This window comes from Salvia splendens, chromosome 7 (assembly GCF_004379255.2).
Source record: "Salvia splendens isolate huo1 chromosome 7, SspV2, whole genome shotgun sequence".
Classification (NCBI taxonomy): Eukaryota; Viridiplantae; Streptophyta; class Magnoliopsida; order Lamiales; family Lamiaceae; genus Salvia; species Salvia splendens.
The window spans coordinates 36,529,937-36,551,098 of NC_056038.1; the positions used below are offsets into that span (position 1 = coordinate 36,529,937).

The 21,162-nt window shown below is 37.7% G+C and overlaps 3 protein-coding genes across 3 annotated transcripts; all 3 read right to left on the reverse strand.

Moving 5' to 3' along the window:
* Window positions 1-3,966: 3,966 nt before the first annotated feature.
* LOC121742505 lies at window positions 3,967-6,489 on the reverse strand. The gene is made up of 4 exons (XM_042135662.1): window positions 6,392-6,489; window positions 5,060-5,425; window positions 4,336-4,983; window positions 3,967-4,264 (listed from the first exon to the last, which is right to left on the reverse strand). Exons 2-4 carry the CDS (start codon window positions 5,381-5,383, stop codon window positions 4,166-4,168), a joined length of 1,071 nt encoding a protein of 356 aa, XP_041991596.1. The 5' UTR covers window positions 5,384-5,425; window positions 6,392-6,489; the 3' UTR covers window positions 3,967-4,165.
* Window positions 6,490-10,420: 3,931 nt separating this feature from the next.
* LOC121742440 lies at window positions 10,421-11,862 on the reverse strand. The gene is made up of 2 exons (XM_042135576.1): window positions 11,464-11,862; window positions 10,421-11,353 (listed from the first exon to the last, which is right to left on the reverse strand). Exons 1-2 carry the CDS (start codon window positions 11,770-11,772, stop codon window positions 11,249-11,251), a joined length of 414 nt encoding a protein of 137 aa, XP_041991510.1. The 5' UTR covers window positions 11,773-11,862; the 3' UTR covers window positions 10,421-11,248.
* Window positions 11,863-13,597: 1,735 nt separating this feature from the next.
* On the reverse strand, window positions 13,598-21,026 carry LOC121810846. The gene is made up of 11 exons (XM_042211568.1): window positions 20,918-21,026; window positions 20,004-20,487; window positions 18,680-19,309; window positions 17,302-17,824; window positions 16,766-17,222; window positions 16,617-16,693; window positions 16,370-16,397; window positions 15,719-15,821; window positions 14,829-15,351; window positions 14,161-14,757; window positions 13,598-14,043 (listed from the first exon to the last, which is right to left on the reverse strand). Exons 4-11 carry the CDS (start codon window positions 17,821-17,823, stop codon window positions 13,927-13,929), a joined length of 2,424 nt encoding a protein of 807 aa, XP_042067502.1. The 5' UTR covers window position 17,824; window positions 18,680-19,309; window positions 20,004-20,487; window positions 20,918-21,026; the 3' UTR covers window positions 13,598-13,926.
* Window positions 21,027-21,162: the final 136 nt, after the last annotated feature.

A 21,162-nucleotide genomic window follows, 5' to 3' on the forward strand; every position in this document is an offset into this window, starting at 1 on the left:
TACTGTAGATACAATGACACTAATTAGTTAAAACACAACGTCAGATTGTTTTCTTATTGTATTTGAATTTGTTATAATAGTTTTATTTAGGATATTTTATAATTTTATATATGTCAATTTAAAAGATCGACAAGAAGTCAACACAAAATTATGATTTAAATTAAAATTATTCTTTAGTATTACACTAAAAATACCTTATAGAATAAAACTAAGAGAGTTTAAATTATTTTTTAAATGATTTTTTAGTGTAATATTAACATACTAGTATTATACTAATTGAGATTAATAAATTTAAGTATAAAAAATGATTTTCCAAATTTGATATTTTTAGTTGAAATAAAGTATAAGTAGAACCGATAACTCTCAATTGAAATCGAAATGATGTAAATATAATTTTAAATACTACTTAATAAATTCTTGATATTACATTAATTAATCATAAAATTAATAGTTAAATACGTAAAATTTAAATGAGCATGGTATGTTGTATGCAACTTTATAAAATTATGAAATGTTAAGTAAAATAAATAACCCATGAAATGAGTACTTCAAATAACATTATTGATTACGAAAAGTCGCTAGAATATTCATTACTAATAATAATATTTTATTGGTGCATTGAGTTGACTGCTATTTTAATTAGTGCTTTAATTAGTGAAGCAGACGGTGCAGTAATATTTGGATAGAGTTTGCAAAAGTTGGGAGAAAACGTCGACGTTTTGCAGCACAGCATCCCCTGCTGTGTTGTGTTTCCACCATAGGAGAGGGGATCCACTCCCCACAGCAGAGGATCCTCTCCCCAGTTTTGTACTATTGACGAATCCCATCATCTTTTGCTTTTTTCTTTTGTGTTTTTGCCACTTTTTCTTTTTACATGTTTCTGATTTATCGGTTTCAAATAAAGCACGATTGTAGTCTCTTTAATTTAAGTACGCACATTATTAAAATAATGAGACAAAGTACTTAAAATAATGAGACAAAGTACTTTAGATAATATAGCGAAGAAAAAATAGACAAATTTTATTTTGATTTTTTAAAAAAAGAAAATTTTAGTAGAAGACAACTTAAAAAAGGAGAGTCGGATATCTTAAATAAGAGGGGGATCCATTGGTAAGCCACTCACACTCACACTCACACTCACACTCACTAGAGTCCTATGGATCCGTTCATCCTTATTTTTCTCATATTAAGTCAGTATTTTATTTTTCAGACTTAACACTTACTGTAGGGGCCTTTCTCCAATGAATAATGCTACGCGGCCACATTATGGCCAGCTATAAATTAATTAAATAACAAAAAAAATTGATTTTTTTTCAAATTTTTGGTTTAATACTACTTGATTTTACTTTTATATCATCTTCATTATATATTGTTCAACATGTTAGTGTTGCTCTTTCGTAGTTTTTACTTAACTTATTACTACTGTCATTTCTTGATTGTTGCTCAACGTATACAGTAATTCGTGATATTAATGTGTTTTACGTAATGGAATTCAAAGATAAGTATCAACTCACAAGTCCATTCACACACATATAAGTTTATATCGGTAATTCTAATTTTTTTATACATGTAAATGGACTAAATTAACTATTTATGGCCGGCCACATTATGACCATTTAGTATCACTCTTCTCCAATAGCCCCGCCCCTTTTTTTTATCCACAGCTCTAATTTTTTGTCCTAACCCTAATTTTTTCCTCCACTGCCCCACTATAGGAGGACACTTTCAATAGCCCCGAAATTTTATAACCAATTTTCATTTTAATTTTTTCATTTTTAAATCAGCTAAATTGAAATAATTATAAAACGCAGTAATTGAGACCGAATATTCGTTGTATTGGCAAAGGTAAAATTATACAACGAACGTAAAAAAAATACAAATAAAAACGCCGACACCGTCTAATCGGTGGCGTCGTCCGATTCCTCCTCCTCTTCTCCGTCGCCTTCTCCGTCTCCCTCGCTGCCGCCGGCCGCCGCTGCCCCAGAACCCTCATCAGCCAAGCGCAGGCGGCGCTGGATCCGACGTATGAGGTCGGAGTATATATTCTTGATGTACGGGTCGGTTGCGGCCTCGTATTTGCTGCAGGCATCATTCAATTCGTGCGCCAGCTACACATATACGTTATCCAGACGCTGCCGACGATCGGCGGAAGGAACCGCAAGCTTCTCTAGCGCGTCGGATAGAGGCACGTTGTCCCGGAGGGCGGGCGCGCCTAGAGTATGTAGCAGAGGGCTCTGCGGCTTGCTCTTCGTTCAGGTCGAACGATTGCGAGCCGCTGCCGCTGTTGTAGTCCCCGGCAATGTTGTGTCTTGTCCGCTTCGGCGCCGGAGCCTGCTCTTGGGCACAGATGGCCTTGAATTTCGGGCAGTCCTGGAGAACTTGAAACTCCTCCCACATTGTGAACTTCGGATGGCCGAGCGTGTGGTATTGCTCCATCAAAAGTTCTTTCACGTTAGCCTCGCTTCGGCCACTCTCTGCATGGAGCAAGTTGTTCTGGTATATGCCCGCGAAACGCCGGGTGGCCGGCAGAATCCTAGACCACTTCTTGCGGAGCTGTTCCCCGTCACGCGGGTTGGCACCGCGAGGTTTGAAGTCGTTGTACGCCTGCACGACGCGCTTCCAAAAGCTAAACTCGGTCTGATCGGTGCCCACTATGGGCTTTGATGTGGCGGAATCCCACGCCCTCGCCACAGCAACGGACTCCGCTTTGGTGTAGTGGATGGCTTTTTTTTCCGGCTTGAACTGAGCCGCTGGCCGAACCGCCACCAACGGAGCCGACGCCGCTGCCCGATCCGCCGGCTCCGCTGACATTCCGATCTGCCACCGCCACGGCCGCTGCCACTGCCACCGCTTTCGGACCCCCCGACTCTCGTCGCAATGGGCATATCCGGTACGCCGGAACTAAGTAGATTGAACATCGTATCCAGTGCTTCTTGATCTGCCTCAGTGAAAGGAGAGCTGCTAGATTGGAAAGGGGTCTCCGGACGCGGATGGTGAATGGCGTCGAGGTATGGTCTGTAATCTCCAAACGCCGAGCGGCTCAGATTCCTCGCCAAAGATGGTGAAGACCTCCACGGCTGAGATGGTGGAGGAGTTGGACTCGATGCCCATGGCGGGGGAGATTGATTCCAACTCCATGGCTGGGACGGAGAGCCGCCATATCCCGTCGGCTGAGAAGGATAGTCGCCATATCCCGACGGCTGGGAAGGATCGCCGCCATATCCCGACGGCTGGGAAGGATCGCCGCCATATCCCGATTCGTGCGAGTCGGGGGATTCGTCGTCTCCGCTGTGCATTTTTTTAGAGTGAAAGTGTAGATAGTGAATGAAGGGAAAGTGTGTGAAAATGAAGTAAAAATGGATGAGTAGTATTTATAGGGGTGATTTTTCGAAAAAAATAAAATAATCAAATGGGGCGGACGGCCATCGCCCCCTCGCCCCACTATAGATCGCCCGCAACGCCCCGTCATCGCCCCGCCGCCACCACCATAGCCCCGGCCTCGCCCCTTGTCGCCGACCCCTCTACCGCCCCACAACCGCCCCCTTTTTTCTGTCCGCTCCGGGGCGGACGTCCCGGCCACTATAGACCGCCCGCAATCGCCCCGTCGTCGCCCCCTCCGGGGCGTCCGCCCCGTCTTTGCCTATAGTGGATGCTCTAAGTTCTGCCCAAACCGGTTGACCTGTTATAAATTTTAATGAATTTAGGAATAGAATCAGAACCGACGCTTGGACCGGTTCTGGTAGGAACTGAAGAACCCGGTTCGTATATAATTTTAATTCAAAAATTGCTCTCTGCCCCTTTAAGTGTTATTTCATCCAAAAAAGTCAAAAAAAGTGCAAAAAGCCTTAAAGCGTACATAAGTACAAGTATAGGGTCCGCAAATAATATTTTACAGATATAGGAACGGCTAACGTGCGTTGTGACATATATAGGACCTAAATATGCAGTTCACTCTAAATAAAATGCTAAAAAGTGAAAGAGCAACTCATTCATTTTCACTCGTTTCTTGACAAAACCAATTTGTTCGCTCCCATAAGGCCATAATAGAGTTACTACTACTTTCGGCCACACAGAAAATGGACAAGAAGAAACAAAATATTCATAAGCATACTTAAATAAAAATACAGTGAAACAGAAACACCATATCGATTAGCATAACACACACTCAGGCTTCTGTCTTTGGTTGTTTAATCGGCGCGGAAGTGAGCAGAGCATCAGTGAGAGCAGAAGTGGATGTAAGAGACGCTTTCAGTATGCTTAAAGCCTGCAAACAACCAAAACTTTAATAATCATTATCTAAACATATATTCAAAAGTAATTTGAAAGATCATTTACCTCTTTCAATCCGACTTGCACCTCTATTTCTTTGACATCGGACATAGGGATATTCTTCTCACGTAGAGCGGAAATTGTTGATTGGATACATAAAGGATTCACTGTTAAATCATCCGTCACCATATAAGCTATTGGTCCCTTAAGATATTTACCCTGCCCTTCCGGAAACTTAAGGGAAGAAAATTTGAAATTTTCAAGTTCATCATGCCTCATGCATGCTTGATCAAGGGGAAGAATGTAGTTTTCAGAAATAGAACCATGAACAAGAGTAGGTTTCATTAGTCTCTTTTTCATACTTGGACTCTTGAAATACTTGTCTGCCAGATCAGCTACGCTCCGTTGCAAGTTATCTATAGCCTTAATACAAGTCTTACCGGCTAGAAGATGCCCAACTCCTCCCAGTGGGATGACGAATAAACTGAAGAGAAACTCAACAAATTCATCCTCAGCTACAGCATACAATACCTTACTCTTAGATCTTTGCATAAACACCTTCAAAACCATCTTCTTTGACCCTAGCTTATCTTTAATTTCACTATGATTAACTAATGTCATTGGCTCCAAAGCAAGAGGCAAATTTGCTTTGTTTAGTATGAGGTGGGACAATGGAGTTGGGGAGACGAAGGACCCCTTCAGCAAACTCAATATCTATTCACAATTAAATTAAAATTCGTAAGTTAAAACAAAAACTGAATGAAACTATGGAGAAAGAATCAAGAATCACCTCATTGAACCCTATCTTCACATCAATCGACTCAGCCTCGTCTATGTTTGTAATGCCAAGAATGCTAATGATTTGAAAGATACCTATAACACTTGGAAATATCTCCAGATCATCAGAAATGATGAAAGAAGCTCTGTCCGCAGCGAAAACTCCTTCAGAAGCAGCTTTAGGCACTTTTTTAGGTTCATCTTTCTTATCACATGTTGTGTGTCTAAGGCAATTAGCTTGACCATGGTATATGCTTACACTATGAGCCTCACGACCGCAGACATAGCAATAGAAATATTTAGCAGGCTGAGATTCAGTAATACTCTGTTTCAGCATTCCGTATTCATCTTCAAATGGACTTCTTGGATTGAGCAGAATCTTCTTAGCATCCGCAGTCACAAAGTCAGCATAGTCAACATTTATTAAGCTATTGTACAAATTGCGCAGGCTTCCGATGGCGGGCGCCTTCTCACCGTAGTGTTTTATTTGATGTAGAACATTCTCTTATATAGAGATATTACAACTCTTAGGGACTCCCCCTAATTTATTATTTGTCTATGTAAATCCTCCCTATTAAATGTAATAACAAATACCAAGTAGTTGGTACTTGCAATACGGCTAACTAGCCGTTATGTCTCTTCATTTGACAGTTGGGTCATTTCTTTTTTTGGCAAAAAGTCTTATCTTCTCTCGTACTTCACTCTCTCTTCATCTCTCTTACTTTACTCTCTCTACTTAACCTTTACACGTCAAAATCTTGTGCATAAAAGAAATGCCTCAACTATCTTTAGACAGGGAGTAGTAAGAAATAAAGATGAATGGAATTAAGATCCTTCTGCACTCAACACCCTTTTTAATGGTGGAAGAAGTTATCATGACTGTTGCCCTTGCAAATTCCCATTATGTTAGTGTTAATTCAACACTAAATTATATTTTGGCTTTGCATTTATTTTTACATAGTCTAATATTAATCCTTTGTCGTTTATGATGATATAATCTAAATAGTTTTCCACCAAAGAAAATAAACATTAAGGCGAGATCTAAGTAACAGTGTTACTGGAGAAAAAGTCCAACATAAAAATTCAATTCTTGTCAAATTCTATATCATACAAAACCAAAATCTAGTTTCCTAAGAGAGTCTAAATAAATATCTGTATCACTAGTTTATAGTTTAAAAGGCCACAAATAATAAGTACGTTTTCATATTTTTTTTGTTTTAGTAATTGATCAACAAATCCGACATAATCAAGCCCAGATTTTTGGTAAGAACATCATCCCCAACACAGTAATAAACAATAAGGAATAGTAATAGAACAAAATACACATGGATAACTCGAGAAGTACCTGATTTCCAATTTTTTTGCAACTGGGGAGTTTTTTGGATGAAGTGGTTGAGATGGTGGTCCTGAGCAGAGAGAGTAGGATTTGAGTAAAAGAGATTTTTGAAGTTGAAATGTGATCAATAATTAATTGATTCTTATTGGTTGAAGCAAAGAGCCGTACCTGGGTAGGTGGAGTTTCACTGTAGCACAACAGTTTAATGGAGTAGTACAAAAATTGATGACACTAAACAAGTTGTCAATTCTTCTTTTTTTTACTTTTTCATTCTTTATTAGTCACTCTATCCCCGATTAACCGTCACACTTTTCTATGTTGGTACGTTCCCAATTAAGAGTCACACTTCATTTTTACTATAAATGGTAAGTAGGTCTCACATTCCACTAACTCACTTCACTCACATTTTATTATAAAATCAATATAAAAAAGTGGATCTCACATTCCAATAACTTTTTCAACTAACTTTTCTCTACATTTCTTAAAACCTATGTCCGGTCAAAGTGTGACTCTTAATCGGGGACGGAGAGAGTAATATCATTGGATTTTGATTGAATATGTGAACGTTGTGGTCTTAGCAACGATTTTCCCTTTGAAACACTTGTTCTATCTATAATAGTATGTAAAAATCATGGATTAAATATGTCCGGTCAATGGATTTTGACCAAATAATAAATATGACGAGACATTTAATTTTGTGAAATTAAATGATATAGCGTCGATCTACATTTTACATAGATAAATGTAGTGTATTCACTTTCTCAAATCCGATTTCCGGTGAGTGAGAAATAGTGGATTAAAGTTGGGCATAATTAGCTTTTAATTAAAGCTTGGAGTTGGAGCTTAGGGAATAATTAACTAGTGTTAATTATCCCACGTTGGAGGATTAATACATCTTTTAATGTGTTTAAATTAAGTGACTTTATGTTACTTAATAATTATAGTGGACCAAGATGGGTGAAAGAACCCACACGTGCGTGCCGCCGCCGCCCGCCCGAGCCTGTGGTCGCGGGCCTCGGTCCCGGTCCCGATCTTGGACTTGGATCTTGGTCTTTGGGTGGTCTTTGGGCTTGGTGCTTGGGCTTGTCCCTAGCCACACGCTCGTAACCGTCTGCGGTTACGAATCTGCCATGATGAGCCTTCACGACGAGACAATATTGAAAAACGGGGATAGTTGGAAATCTCTAGCGTTTAGTGTCTCCGAAATAAATATACTTTTCATAATCGACAATAGTCACAATATACATGATTGAGTATTTTTATCTTTCTCAAATCAAATCTGTTTCAATGCAATATAAATCATGCAGCAGGTTAGTTCAGATTATAATAGTACTTTTTCCGTCCCAACTAAATTGATACAAAACTTTTGGGCACGGAGGGAATAGTAATTATTATGGACATTGCGATATTTCGAAATCTCAATCTTAGTGAAAAAAATGGATTGTCTTCAATAAAGGGAACAATTGGTAAGCATTCACATTTCACAGTCATAATGTCTTATGGGATCGTCCATCCCATTTTTCTTATGCCACTCAGCGTTTTATTTTTCAGTCTCAGCACCTACAACAATGCCCTAAGTTTTGCTCGGACTGGTTGATTGCTTGCAAATTTTAATAAATTTAGTAATTAGAATTGGAACCAATGCTTGGACTGGTTCGGGTTGGAACCGAAGAACCGGTTAGTAATATAATTTTAATTCAAACGTATTCAAACAAAAATTTAAATAATTCAATACCGAAACAAAATTAATAATCCAATATCAAAAAATTTAAACAATTAACTACCTAAAATATCCAACACCTAAAAACATTCAATAAATCAATACCTAAATTATAAAATAGGGTTAAGAAATTTGAAAAATCGTATTAGTATTATTATGAATAATATTAATAAGAAATTATAAAATCTAAAACTAAAATTTAATTCATTCTAAGAATTGGTCGGTTCCAGTTCTAACCGGTTTAAAAAAAATTAGATGTACCAGAACTAAGAAGTAAGAACAAGTTCTCTAGTTCCAGTTCCGCAGTTAACCGACCAGTTTCCGGTTAATAGAGAAATTAGAAATTATTTTTTAAAAAAATTGGATATGGCCATTGTATTTAAAATTTTTGCCGTTGAAATTGTTTTTTTTATAACTCGATTTTTCAAGAGAGAGAATTAGAGTTGTCAACTGGGCCGGGCTAGCCCAGCTCGGCCCAGGCCCGACGAGGCCCGAGGGTGTTGAGGCCCAGCTCGGCCCAGGACCAGGGTCTGAAACGAGCTGTGCCGGGCCGGGCTTATTTTCATATATCTCAACCCAGCCCAGCCCAGACCCACTTGGTCAGTGGGCCGAGCTGGGCCGGGCCGAGCTTGGCCGGGCCGAGCTGGGTTGGGCCGGTCTGAGTTAGAATCTCTCTTCCACTCTCTTTATCACACGCACACGAACTCACGAAACGGGATACTGAAAAGGGATGAGTTTGATTATGGCTGAAGCCGACGGAGGAGGGGACGCGAAAGCACTGTTAAGCTCTTCCATCCCTTCCGGAAAGGACACCGTCTGGTTTGATGTCTCGTCTCTCTTACATCGCGCCTGCCACAGTCCGTTCCTCTCCATATCTCTTTCTCAATTGCAATCACTATATTTATAAATTGGACTAACAGGGTTGCCCCAGCCTTACTCCGTTTAATACATTCGCTGATTTCTTAATGTATGTAGTTAATTCTTTTCAATTGTTGTATGGATTCCCGTTTTCCGGTGTAAATGATGTATTTTCTTAGGGAATATTTCTATGTATGTATGTTTTTCCGATGCAGCAAAACTAAGCTGGAGTTTCCATAGGGAATACAATTACATGTATTTATAGGAGTGGGTTGAAGCTGGGCTGGGCTGGGCTGGGCCTGGGCTGCTAGCGGGCCTGGTCCTGGGCCGGTCCTGGGTTTACAAATAGGCCCAAATAGAGCCCGTTACACTCAACAAGCCCAGCCCGAGCCCGTTCCATTTCTCTAACGAGCCGGGCCTGGGCTGGGCTGGGCTGGGCCAGCCCGGCCGAGTTGACAACTCTAGAGAGAATGCATAGCATTTCATGATCACATAAAACTAGATGGCCCAAAATTATTCTTTAGCCCAACTATAGTGGGTTGGACTTTTTTTCGTAATAAGTGGATCTTAAATTCGTGACGAACAAATTTAAAAATCGTGGGGTCGAACAAAATAATAAATAAAATATTTAAATAAATATTTATAAAAATACATTACATATAAAATATATTTATCTTAGGCTAAACACGATACTTGGCTCTTTAGTACAATTCGGAATATTTACATAAATAAATTTTCGTAATTTGAGATAACCATTAATTTCCCTTTCAACATTTCATTCTTGTTTGAATTATTATCAACTATCCCACGATCTTCTAGTCGTGATTCTTGTTCAACATTACCTAGAACAACTAACAGTTATTCGATGACTTTTTTAAGAAAATTTAATCCATCAATCTAAATCGAAGGTAATTAAAATCAATAAATAAAAAATAAAGATAATGACATATTTATTAAAATCAGGGTAAAAATATTACTAAATAAAAGTAAATATTAAAGAAATGGAACCAAATTTTAAACTCATAACAATCTAGAAAAATTATTATTATAAATGATTAGGTATATTGTTATGTTCGGTATTTAAAAACCAAATAGCACCCAAAAAGATTGGAACCAAATCCAATTTTCAAAAACTTTACTTTAAATCTGAAAGCATATTATATAATATTATTATAAATAATGCTCAATAAAATATAATCTCATACTCTATAAAATCGCTCCTCCATTTTAGTGCGTCGCATAGAATTATTTAGTAAGATATTCAGTAAAATATACTACTAGTAATTTATTTTATCTCTTTTTGATAAATACTCCTCTTCCTTTCTTTTTTAACGGAGTATTAATTATTAGAGCACAAGGCAAAAGCCCAACTGTAGTCTTCTTCCCCGATTATCCCCTTCTCATACGGGTATCACCGATTTCAGAGTTAAGGGGAGAATTCCGGACACATATTCACGGAATCAAGGGCAGAATTCCGAACACCGTGGGGTCGGGAACCGATGGGAGGATTTTTTTGGCTATTCTCCGGCGACGGCGGTGGGTTCGGCCGACCCCACCTCCCTCCGCCGCTGTTATGGCTAAAATATATCTGAAAAACCATCTCCTCAATGAAACAGTTTAGGTTTCGCCAAAAGGGCTAATATGATAGTAAAAGCCAAGCACTAGGGAAACAATATTAGAGCATTGCTGCAGATTGCAAAAACAAATAAACCAAGAACCAGAGCTAGTAAACCAAGCAAACAAGATTACTTATATAGGCACTAAAAACAATTGAAGTGTGGGATCAAACTTGAGTTCTGGCTTTGGTTGTCTGATCGATGTGATTAAGCAAAGCATCAGAGAGAGCAGAAGTAGATGTAAGAGACGCTTTCAGTATGTTCAAATTAAAATACTTAGTCTCAACATCAAAACATGTACACAAAACATCGTCTTACTCAACTCGTGATACAAAATCACAACATATCATACAAACGTTACCTCTTTTGGGCCGATTTGAAGCTCCACTTCTTTGAAATCATCATATATTACAATTTTTCTTACTCAACTCGGGATAGAAATCACATCATATCATACAAACGTTACACATTGAAATCTCAACAGTTATATTTGATCACAGAAAAATATATAAGTAGAAGATCAAATAAAGACTTCAACAAAGCAAACACACCCATCCACAAAAATGCTAAAAAAGCAAGCACCATAGCTATACTAGCAGAGTGGTAAAAACCAAGAACCACAGTTGTTAAGCAATACTACAAGATTACCAGTAAAACAATTGAAATCTGCGATCAAACATTGAGTTCTGCCTTCGGTTGTTTGATCGATGTGTGATTGAGAAGAACATCGGAGAGAGCAGAAGTCGATGTGAGAGAGGCTTTCAGTATGCTCAAACTCTGCACCAATTAACAAACTTTGTCTCAAGAGTCGAAATGTAAATATATACAGAAAACATACATATGTTGCTGATCCAAACGAGAAATTACAAAGATATCTGCTACATTACCTCTTTCAGCCCAATTTGCAGCTCCACTTCTTTGACGTCATCATATAATACGATTTTCTGCTTATTGAGACTAGAAAGGATCGAAACAATACAAAAGGGTGTCACAGTTAGATCATCCGCCACATGATACATTCGCGGTCCTTTAAGATAATGACCCTTGCCGTTAGGAAACTTAGCAGATGGAAACCATACGGCTTTCTTATATGTATCAGGCAAGGATTCTTCAGTTAGGGGAAGCATGTGGTTATCGGAAATACAACCATGGGTCACATTAGGCTTCGTTAGCATATCTTTTGTGTTTGCGGTCATGAAATACTCATCATCTATTAGGTCGGTTATGCTTCGATACAAGTTGCTTATAGCCTTAAAACAAGTCCTGCCAGCAAGAAGATGCTCAACTCATCCCAATGGGACACAGAGGAAACTACATAGAAAATCTACAAAATCATCCTTCGCTTGAGCGTACAATAACTTACCGGTAGATATTTGTGTCACGACTTTCAAAATCATCTTCTTAGAGTCAGAAGCTTGATCATTCTCAATCTGGTTAAATGAAGTCTCAGATTCAAATCTAGTGGTCAAGTTTGTCTGTCTTGATTTGTTTAGTATGAGGTCCGACAATGGAGTTTAGTATGAGATGTAACAAAGAATAAAGGAGAGGAGTAAGTGAACAATAGTAGTATAGAAAGACATGTTGATAGGGAATCAAGTATCACCTTGGAAAGAGGGGGGAAGAGAATCAAGTATCATCTTCAATACAACTTTTGGGATTGAGCAGAGTCTGCTTAGCACCCTCTGTCCAGAAATGGGAGCTATCAAGATTTAGTAAGCTGTGATACAAACTGCTTAAGCTTCCAATGCTAACTGTCTCATCGTCCCCATAGTGATTGTTGAGGACTTTGATGATTCTTCCTAACGGCAGAGTTAAGAAGCTTAACAAAATGTCCGCGAAATGGCTGTCAACTTCCGCAAAGAGTACCTTAGTTTTCTCTTTATTGATCATCACTTTCAGTGACAACTCCCCTTCTTTACCATCACACATTTTGGAGCTCCTACCAAGAAAATGTAGATATTCAACATGCTGAAAAAAAAATGTGCGCAACAACAAACTAACTAATAAATATTCCCACGGTCCTTCGTTAAAAGATAGTCTACTTATATACAGAGTATTTTTTTGGGTCGTCCCAAGGTAGGTAGGTGAATCATTTCCATTTTCTAATATAAATCAACACTTTAAACTTTGCTATTTTATTTTCTCTTTTCTATTCCATTCCCTCTATACTTAATTGTTAGTATGTCTTGAATCTGTTGTTTGCCACTAGCCAAACGAGGGTCTCCCTATGATATGTTTTTGTTTTAGGCCTTAATTGTCTTATTGGGCCTAGCCTGTCGTTTGTGTATCTATTTATATAGAAGTAAGGCGCATAACGTTGTAATCTGAAAACACTAATTGTCCGCTACACTAATTGCCAATTCTTTTGATCTTTTGCTTTTGCTTTTTCACTTTTACTTCTTTTTATGTTTCACAGAGTATTTTTTTTGTAGTTTTGTCTGATGGATTATTGTGGTAAACCATATTAGAATCCAATTTCATATTCAGTCATATATTTAGAATTTTGTTCATATTTGTTTGTATTTGTTTCATTCTTAACATCTCTCATTAATAAAATATAGTCAGTTTTCCTAATAAAGAGAATGTAGCAAACAGTTGAGTTCTGGCAAGAAATTACTAGTAAAATTCCCGAATTGCTGAATCTATTGCTATTTCATTTTTTTTTTCCTGTTCTTTTCGTATTTTTCTACTTTTTTGTTGTTGGTAAGCACCATTTTCCTCTCTTCTTCCCCACACCTTGAATTCTGTTTCTTTCAAGCAGGAAAAATGGTAGTCCTATCTTGAATTAGAATTGAAATCTAATTTCAAAAAGCAAATTACACAAAGAATGCTCAATGCGAGAAGCATTTCATCAAATTGATTTCCTACATTTCATACAGCACCGTAACAGTTGCATTATGCCCTACAACAGTTTGAAAAAATAGTTTTTGCAAAGAATTTCTCAGCATCACCTCGTTTAATTCCAATTCTCCCAAAAAGATACCAAGTTCAGAAATACATTTAAGAAGAAAGTCAGAAGCATTTCACCAAAAAAATTTGTCTGCAAGAAAGGCATAATTTCATCATCAATTATCATACTTACAACACCAATCTTACCTCTTCCAACCTATAACATCAAATTCTTGAGAGAGAGGTTTACATCAAAATAATTTGTTTTGAGCAAGATTTATCATCATAAACATAAACAAGTTGTACCACAAGGAACATAAACAGGATCATATCCAACAACTTAAGTCGTTTCTTTCATGTCTAATCAACAAGGCTAGCAACAATATACGTGATACACGCCCCCGAAACATGCACAAATAGAACAAACATCACCTCAAGATAAGATGGATTGAATGATTCAATCAACAACTCTTCGACACCAACTGCTGCTCCCTTTCTTGTTTCATTAAATACGGTTTAATGAGGCCATCAGTCAAAGCTGTGGTCGATGTAAGAGCCGCTTTCAGTATGCTTAAAACCTGCACCAACCACCGCTTGTATTAGATATTAGATACCATTAAATTCTTCAAAGGAAATACTATAACATAAGTATAATTTTATCAATGACTGCATTATCCAAACATCACTAATCTTACCTCTTCCAATCCAACTTGCAGCTCTACTTCTTTTATATCAGACAAAGAGATCTTCAACTCATTGATAACAGAAAGACCCGAGGTCAACCCCAGCGGTGCAACAGCCAAGTCATCACTTACCATGTACATCGTCCATGCCCGGACATAAGTTAGATGCATAAACCCATACTCACTTTTATTGAAACAAGTTGATTCACTAGACTTGGGCTTTATCAGTGAGTCTTTAGTACATGAATATTTCAGATGTTTGTCATGAAAATGATCAACTACACTCTTATGCAAATTATCTATATTCTTGAGACCGGTGTCACTGCCCATATACCACTCAACTCTTCCTAAGGAAATGACGAGCGTGGCAAAAAGAGAATTTATGAAATCATAATCTGCCTGAGCAAACAGCAACCTGTTTGTAGATTTTTGAAGCATGACTTTCAACTTCATATTCTCTATGTTTGGAACATCGGCCTTCTGGTCAATCTGATGTAACAAAACATGCTCCTCTGTTGCTACAATCATCTGTGTCCCATGTGTCCCAGGGAAAATCAGGGCAGTGAGTAGACTCGAGGACACGAATGATTCCTTCAGTAGACCTATAATCTAACAACAAAAAAAAGGTATATCAATAGTTATTTCAAATTAAAGGATCAAATGTATGATGAATCAATCACCTCATTCATTCCAAATGTCACATTTCTTGTTTCCATGTCATCCATATCTTCCGCAGCAATGCCGAGAATGCTGAGAGTTTCAATGATGGAGCCTGCCACATTAGGCAGCACACGGAGATCATCAGTGATTATGAAAGAAGCTGCACCATTAGTGAAAACTCCTTCATATGATTCCGAAGAAGTGGAACTTGTGGGCTGAGTACCGCGGATGTTGAGCCTCAGTTTACACAATTCACTCTCAAAATGTGTTGATTTGATCACGCAGTTCTTATAATACTGCCCATGGAAATGGACGACATCAAGATTTGATGCACCTTTGTACAGAGTGTTCAAGCTTCCAACAACAGGCGCCTTGTCTCCATAGTGCTTCTCGAGGACTTCCACAGTCGTTCCCAATGGAAGAAGTAGGAAGCTTAACAGCACGTCTGTAAAATCGCTGCCAGCTTCTGCAAATAGTACCTTCTTCTTCTCCTTATTTATCACAACCTTGATATGCAACTTCACTTCCTCAGCCTTAGACATTCTGCAAATAGTCTTTGAAATCTTCATACTAACTTCTAATTTTCCAATTAGTCAAATAGTCTTTGAAGTCTTATTCCAGAACAAAAACAATTGAATCACAAATTTGGTCTTTGAAATCCTACATACAACTTACAATTTTCCAATTATTCATTTCAGCATCTTTTGCAAAATACTCCAATTAATTATACACTTAAATATCTCATCCATTCAATTTAATTTCAGCTTGCAAGCAAAAGCAAAGCCTAATTTTTGAAGTTGGACCATAAACTCAATCTCCCCAACAAAAATGAAAGTAGTAATTAATTAGCTAATTAATAAACGATTAAACATAAACAGAATGAACAAGAGATGAACGGGTCATAAAGTACCTGAACTTCCAATTTGTAATTATAAAAATGTAAAAAAAAACCGTTGCTTGAGGATGGTGGCTGAGCACGGCGGAGGGAGGGTGGCTATGACGGTGGTTTTGAGCTATAAAGTGAGAGAAAGAGTTGCATTATTTGCTTAATAAAGCAAAATAAAGCAAACAATTCAGCTTTGGCTTAGTGGCAAATACTTTAGCTTTGGCAAATACTTTACAATTACACCATTGGCATATCTTCTGCTTACAAATAAAGCAAACAATTCAGTTTTGCCTATACTTTAAATTAATTTAGGAATTCCACCATTGGCATATCTTCTGCTTTTCACTTTCAATTTAGTAATTGATCATCCACAACCTCTGTCATAAAAATATTCATTCCTTTCACTATTCATGCAACAACACTTTTTGTATGCAGTATTCTTTACCCAAGAAACAACCTTTATAACTCATCATCTCTTCCTTTAAGTATTCATTTCATGGTCTCACCTTTTTATTTCAATTTACTTGTTATGTATTCTAATTAAATTACACAATTAATAAAACTTCACATGATTAGTGTTAGTAGATTGTGGGATCCACATTATAAATAATGTGTATGATTAAATGGAACAAACATCAGCTCAAGACAAGATGAGTAAAATGATTAAATCATTACCTCTTCGACTCCGAGTGACGCTCCATTTCTTATTGAGGTTGTTTATTTAAGAAGGGGTTGATGAGGCCATCTGTCAAAGCAGTGGTCGATGTAAGAGCCGCTTTCAATATGCTTAAACCCTGCACCAACGATCACGTGTATGGGTACCATATATTTGACAAGACGTGTGTATACGTGATGTATATTTGTGAAGTACAATGCAAGTATGATTATATCCAAAACTGCATTATCCAAACACCAATCTTACCTCTTCCAACCCAACTTGCACCTCTACTTCTTTTATATCAGACAAAGAGATCTTCAACTCGTTGAAAACAGAGAGACCTAAGCTTACCCCCAACGGTGCAACAGTCAAGTCATCACGTACCATATACATCCTCGGTCTGTGGACTTAAGATTGATTTCCAATCTGGTCGAAATTCATAAGACAGAATCTGTTTCCATTTAACAAATAGCAATTAGGATGCTTGGGCTTGATTAGCACGTCTTTGGTATCCGAATCTTTCAGATGCATATTATCATAATTATCAGTGATACTTCTATGCAAATTATCCATACTCTTGAGACCGGTGCTACTTCCCAAAAACCACTCAACTCTTCCTAAGGAAATGATCAGCATGACAAAAAGAAAATTTACGAAATCACAATCTGCCTGAGCAAACAGAAACTTGTTTGTCGATTTTTGAAGCATGACTTTCAACATCATATTTTCTGGGATCACAAGACTCGGCCTCTGGTCAATATGATGCAACAAAACATGCCCCTCTGTTGCTACAATCATCTTTCTACCGGGGAAAATGAGGGCAGTGAGTGGATTCGAGGAAACCAATGATTCCTTCAGCAGAGCTATAATCTAAACAAAACAAAAAAGGTATCCATACTTGAGAGGTTTTTATTTCAAAGAAAGATCAAATGTATGCATGATGAATCACCTCATTCAATCCAAATGTCACATTTCTTATATCCATGCCATCCATATCTTTCACAGCAACGCCGAGAGTGCTGAGAGTTTCAATGATAGAACCTGTCCCATTAGGCAGCACACAGAGATCGTCGGTGATTATGAAAGAAGCTGCACCATCAGTGAAAACTCCTTCATATGATTCCGAAGAAGTGGAACTTGTGGGCTGAGTACCGCGGATCTTGAGCCTCAGTTTACACAATTCACTCTCAAAATGTGTTGAATTGATCACGTACTTCTTAAAAATCTCTCCATGGAAATGGACGACATCAAGATTTGATGCACCTTTGTAGAGAGTGTTCAAGCTTCCAACAACAGGCGTCTTGTCTCCGTATTGCTTCTCGAGGACTTCCACAATTGTTCCCAATGGAAGAAGTAGGAAGCTTAACAACACATCTGCGAAATCACTGCCGGCTTCTGCAAATAGTACCTTCGTCTTCTCCCTATTTATCACAAGCTTGATATGGAACTTAACTTGCTCAGCCTCCGGCATACTGTTTTTGTAACATTGAGGAAATTTCAGATTGATTATATCAAAATAGTCTTTGAAGTGAATACACAAAAGTTTTTGAAGTATTATTCCAGAGACAAAACAATTGAAATCACAAATTTGGTATTTGAAAATTGAAATCCTACATGCTCTGACTTTCCATTTTCCAATTCTTCATACCTCAACCTTTTCTAGTAAAGCAAACTTAAGATGTAGCATGATAATATAACAAAAAAATTTGGTTTTGTACGAAATTCAACTAAATGACTTCCATTTAATTAGATCAACCACAAGTAAGAAATTGCAATTAATTATGCAAGAAAGTAAAGAAGAAGATGCACTTCAATACACGAAAACGGCACCGAGAAAACCAACTAATTCGGGTCAATTTGTATATTTCATGTTTCACTTCACCAATACACGAAATGAAATGAAGACAATTTCTAATTAATGTTATTTATCAATTAATTTCTCAGTCCAAACTTGGTAGAATCAATTTAATTTAACAGAGGTTTTGTAAAATTGGTTGAACGTGCAATGAATGGGATAAGTAACTTGACCTTTAACTTAAGAACGTGCCAAAATGGCAAATTGAGACTTTTAAGATAGGATGAGTCTAGCAACAAAATCAACATAACCTAGAGATGGCGTCGGTTCATCAAAAATAGTAAAAATAGATTTGACTTTTAAGATGGATCGGCCCAAAATGGTAAATTGTGACTTTTAGTTAGGACAAGTGGACTGACCGGCGGCAATTTAACCAAGCAACCTAACCCTGGCCGACAATTAGACAGCGCTGGCCGACAATTAGACAGCGCTACCTAAAAATATAATTAAAAAACACGACCACAAATCTCACCTCTTCCAACCCGACTTGGAGCTCCACTTCTTCCACGTCCAACAAGGCGACCTTCATCTCGTTAATCACGGAAACACCGGAGCTCGCACTCAACGCTGTAACCCTTAGATTATCACTAACCATATACATTCCTGATCCCCTAACATGACACCTGCTCTTGCTCCGGTTGAAACTGAGAGCAAGATAGTCATTACAACAGCCAAACCGAGCATCCATTACATTACAAGAAGCATCATCAAACAAGGGAGGTTTGAATAGCAAATCCTTTGCCTCAGTAGTCATCACATCGTAGCCGTACAAACTATCCATTATGCTCCAGTGTAGATTATCCATAGCTGTAACGCCGGTGCTGCTGTGCAAATACCACTCCACTCTCCCTAAAGGAATGGAGAGCAACCCAAATAGGAAACTTACGAAATTCCCATGTGCTTGAGCAAAGAGTAACTTGTTTGTAGATTTTTGCATCATGACTTTCAAATTCATCTTCTTGGGATTCATTAAAAGGGCTCTCTTTCCAATCTTGTTCACCACCGGGTTTGCCTGTCTAGCTGCTCGGGTGCATTGGTGCCCACAGAGCAGGGCGGTCAGTGGTTTCCGGGAAACAAACATCATCCTCAGTAAAGCCATCATCTGATCAATACGAAGATGAGTGAAATATAAAAAAATCCCTAACTTGCTTCAAGACAAAGAAAGTTTTCCTACTATATACTCCTTATGTCCACGAAATATAATCTCATTTTGCCATTATGGGAATCCACAAAAAATATTCACATCTCTAAAAATAAAAAGTTCACAAATCGGACTATTTTTGTGGACGGAGGGAGTATTTGAATTGGTGATGCCGTGATGGAGGCGATTAAATATGTATTGTGTTTGGTTCATGAGGTTAATCCTCACAACTTAATCCTAGATCGACAATAATGTGATAATTAGTCATAGTCACTCCCTCCAGTTAAAATAATCTCACAACATAATGCTAGATAGATTATCATATGATAATTAGTCATGACAACCGAACGACATCTAATTATGAATTCTGATTATAGTTGTAGTATGATATCCCTAATAATTTATACTCCATATTTTGCTTTATATATTGGATATAATCATATAGGACACATATCCTTTTGCATATGGATTTGTTTTAAATTGTACTACTACATGTATCCACTTCAACTTGGTGTGATGACATTCATGTCTAACCAATTAATTGTAAGTCTATGTATTAAAGGTGATTTTTATTTCATCTACAAAAACAAAATTAGCTGAACGTTCGTGTATTTAGAGATAATTGGCCTTTCTAAAGGACGATACAAATTCTAACCTCTTTGTATCCGAACTTTAGATTCCAAGTATCTGCCCCATCCATCTCCGTCATAGCAACGCCAAGACTGTTGAGAGTAGACATGATAGAGCCTTCCATACTACGCATCACCTTCAGATCATCACCGATGATGAAGGAAGCTCTAGTTTTAGTGAAGGCCAGATCAAATCGAGGATGTTCGCCAGCATCAAGGCTTTTTAGATTAAGCAGCAAGATCTTAGCATCCTCAGTTGAGAAATGGAAGGTGTCGAGATTCTCTAAGCCGTTGTACAAAGTGCTCAAGCTTCCTAAACGGGCGCCTTCCCGTCTCCATGGTGCTTCTTCAAGATCTTCACGACTGTCCCCAATGGCAAAACTAGGAAGCTTAACAAAGCGTCTGTGAAATCGAGGCCGGCTTCTGCAAATAGTACCTTGGTTTTATCTTTGTTCATTATGAACTTGACAGGTAATCTAATTTCTTCCATCTCTTCATTCATTGGAAATCCTAATCAATCATAAAGACAAAAACACTCAATCATATATAGTATTTATCAACTATGGAAAGAAAAGAGCTGCTGCACTGCTGTTTATGCTCCTAAAAAAATACTCCCTCTGTCCCTCTATAGTAGTAGCACTCGTTTTATAAAAATAATAGTAGAGGGTTAGAGAAGACTATTATCTATATTATTCACTCTCTTACTCTACTTTTTTTCCACTCTAACTATTTATTATTACTTTTCCAAAATGAGTGCTCAAAATAAAACGCCTCTATAGTAGAGGGTGTACTACTTTTCACTTACTTTCCACAAACACCTGGTGTGCATTTCAATTTTTTCTGATTATCACGTTTTTAGAAATTCTAATTTTTGGTGATTCATTAACTAGCAATAACTTATATATAATGATATAGGCACAAACGAAGCAGTAATAAATACCTGGTTCAGAATCTTGGTTCTTTTGCTATGTTTGAAGAGAATTGACAAAAGCAGACTCGCAAAGGCAAAGGATTGTAAATTTGTAGGTAGTGAAAATAGGCTAACTATTCAGTTGAAATTAAGAGGAATATAGGGAAAATTTTCCCGCTTAAACTTCTCTCCAAATTATGATTAATAAAATATTTTAATAGTAGTACTACTTGTTAAATTAGCCACTTTTATGCAATCCCTCGGTCCAAAAAAAA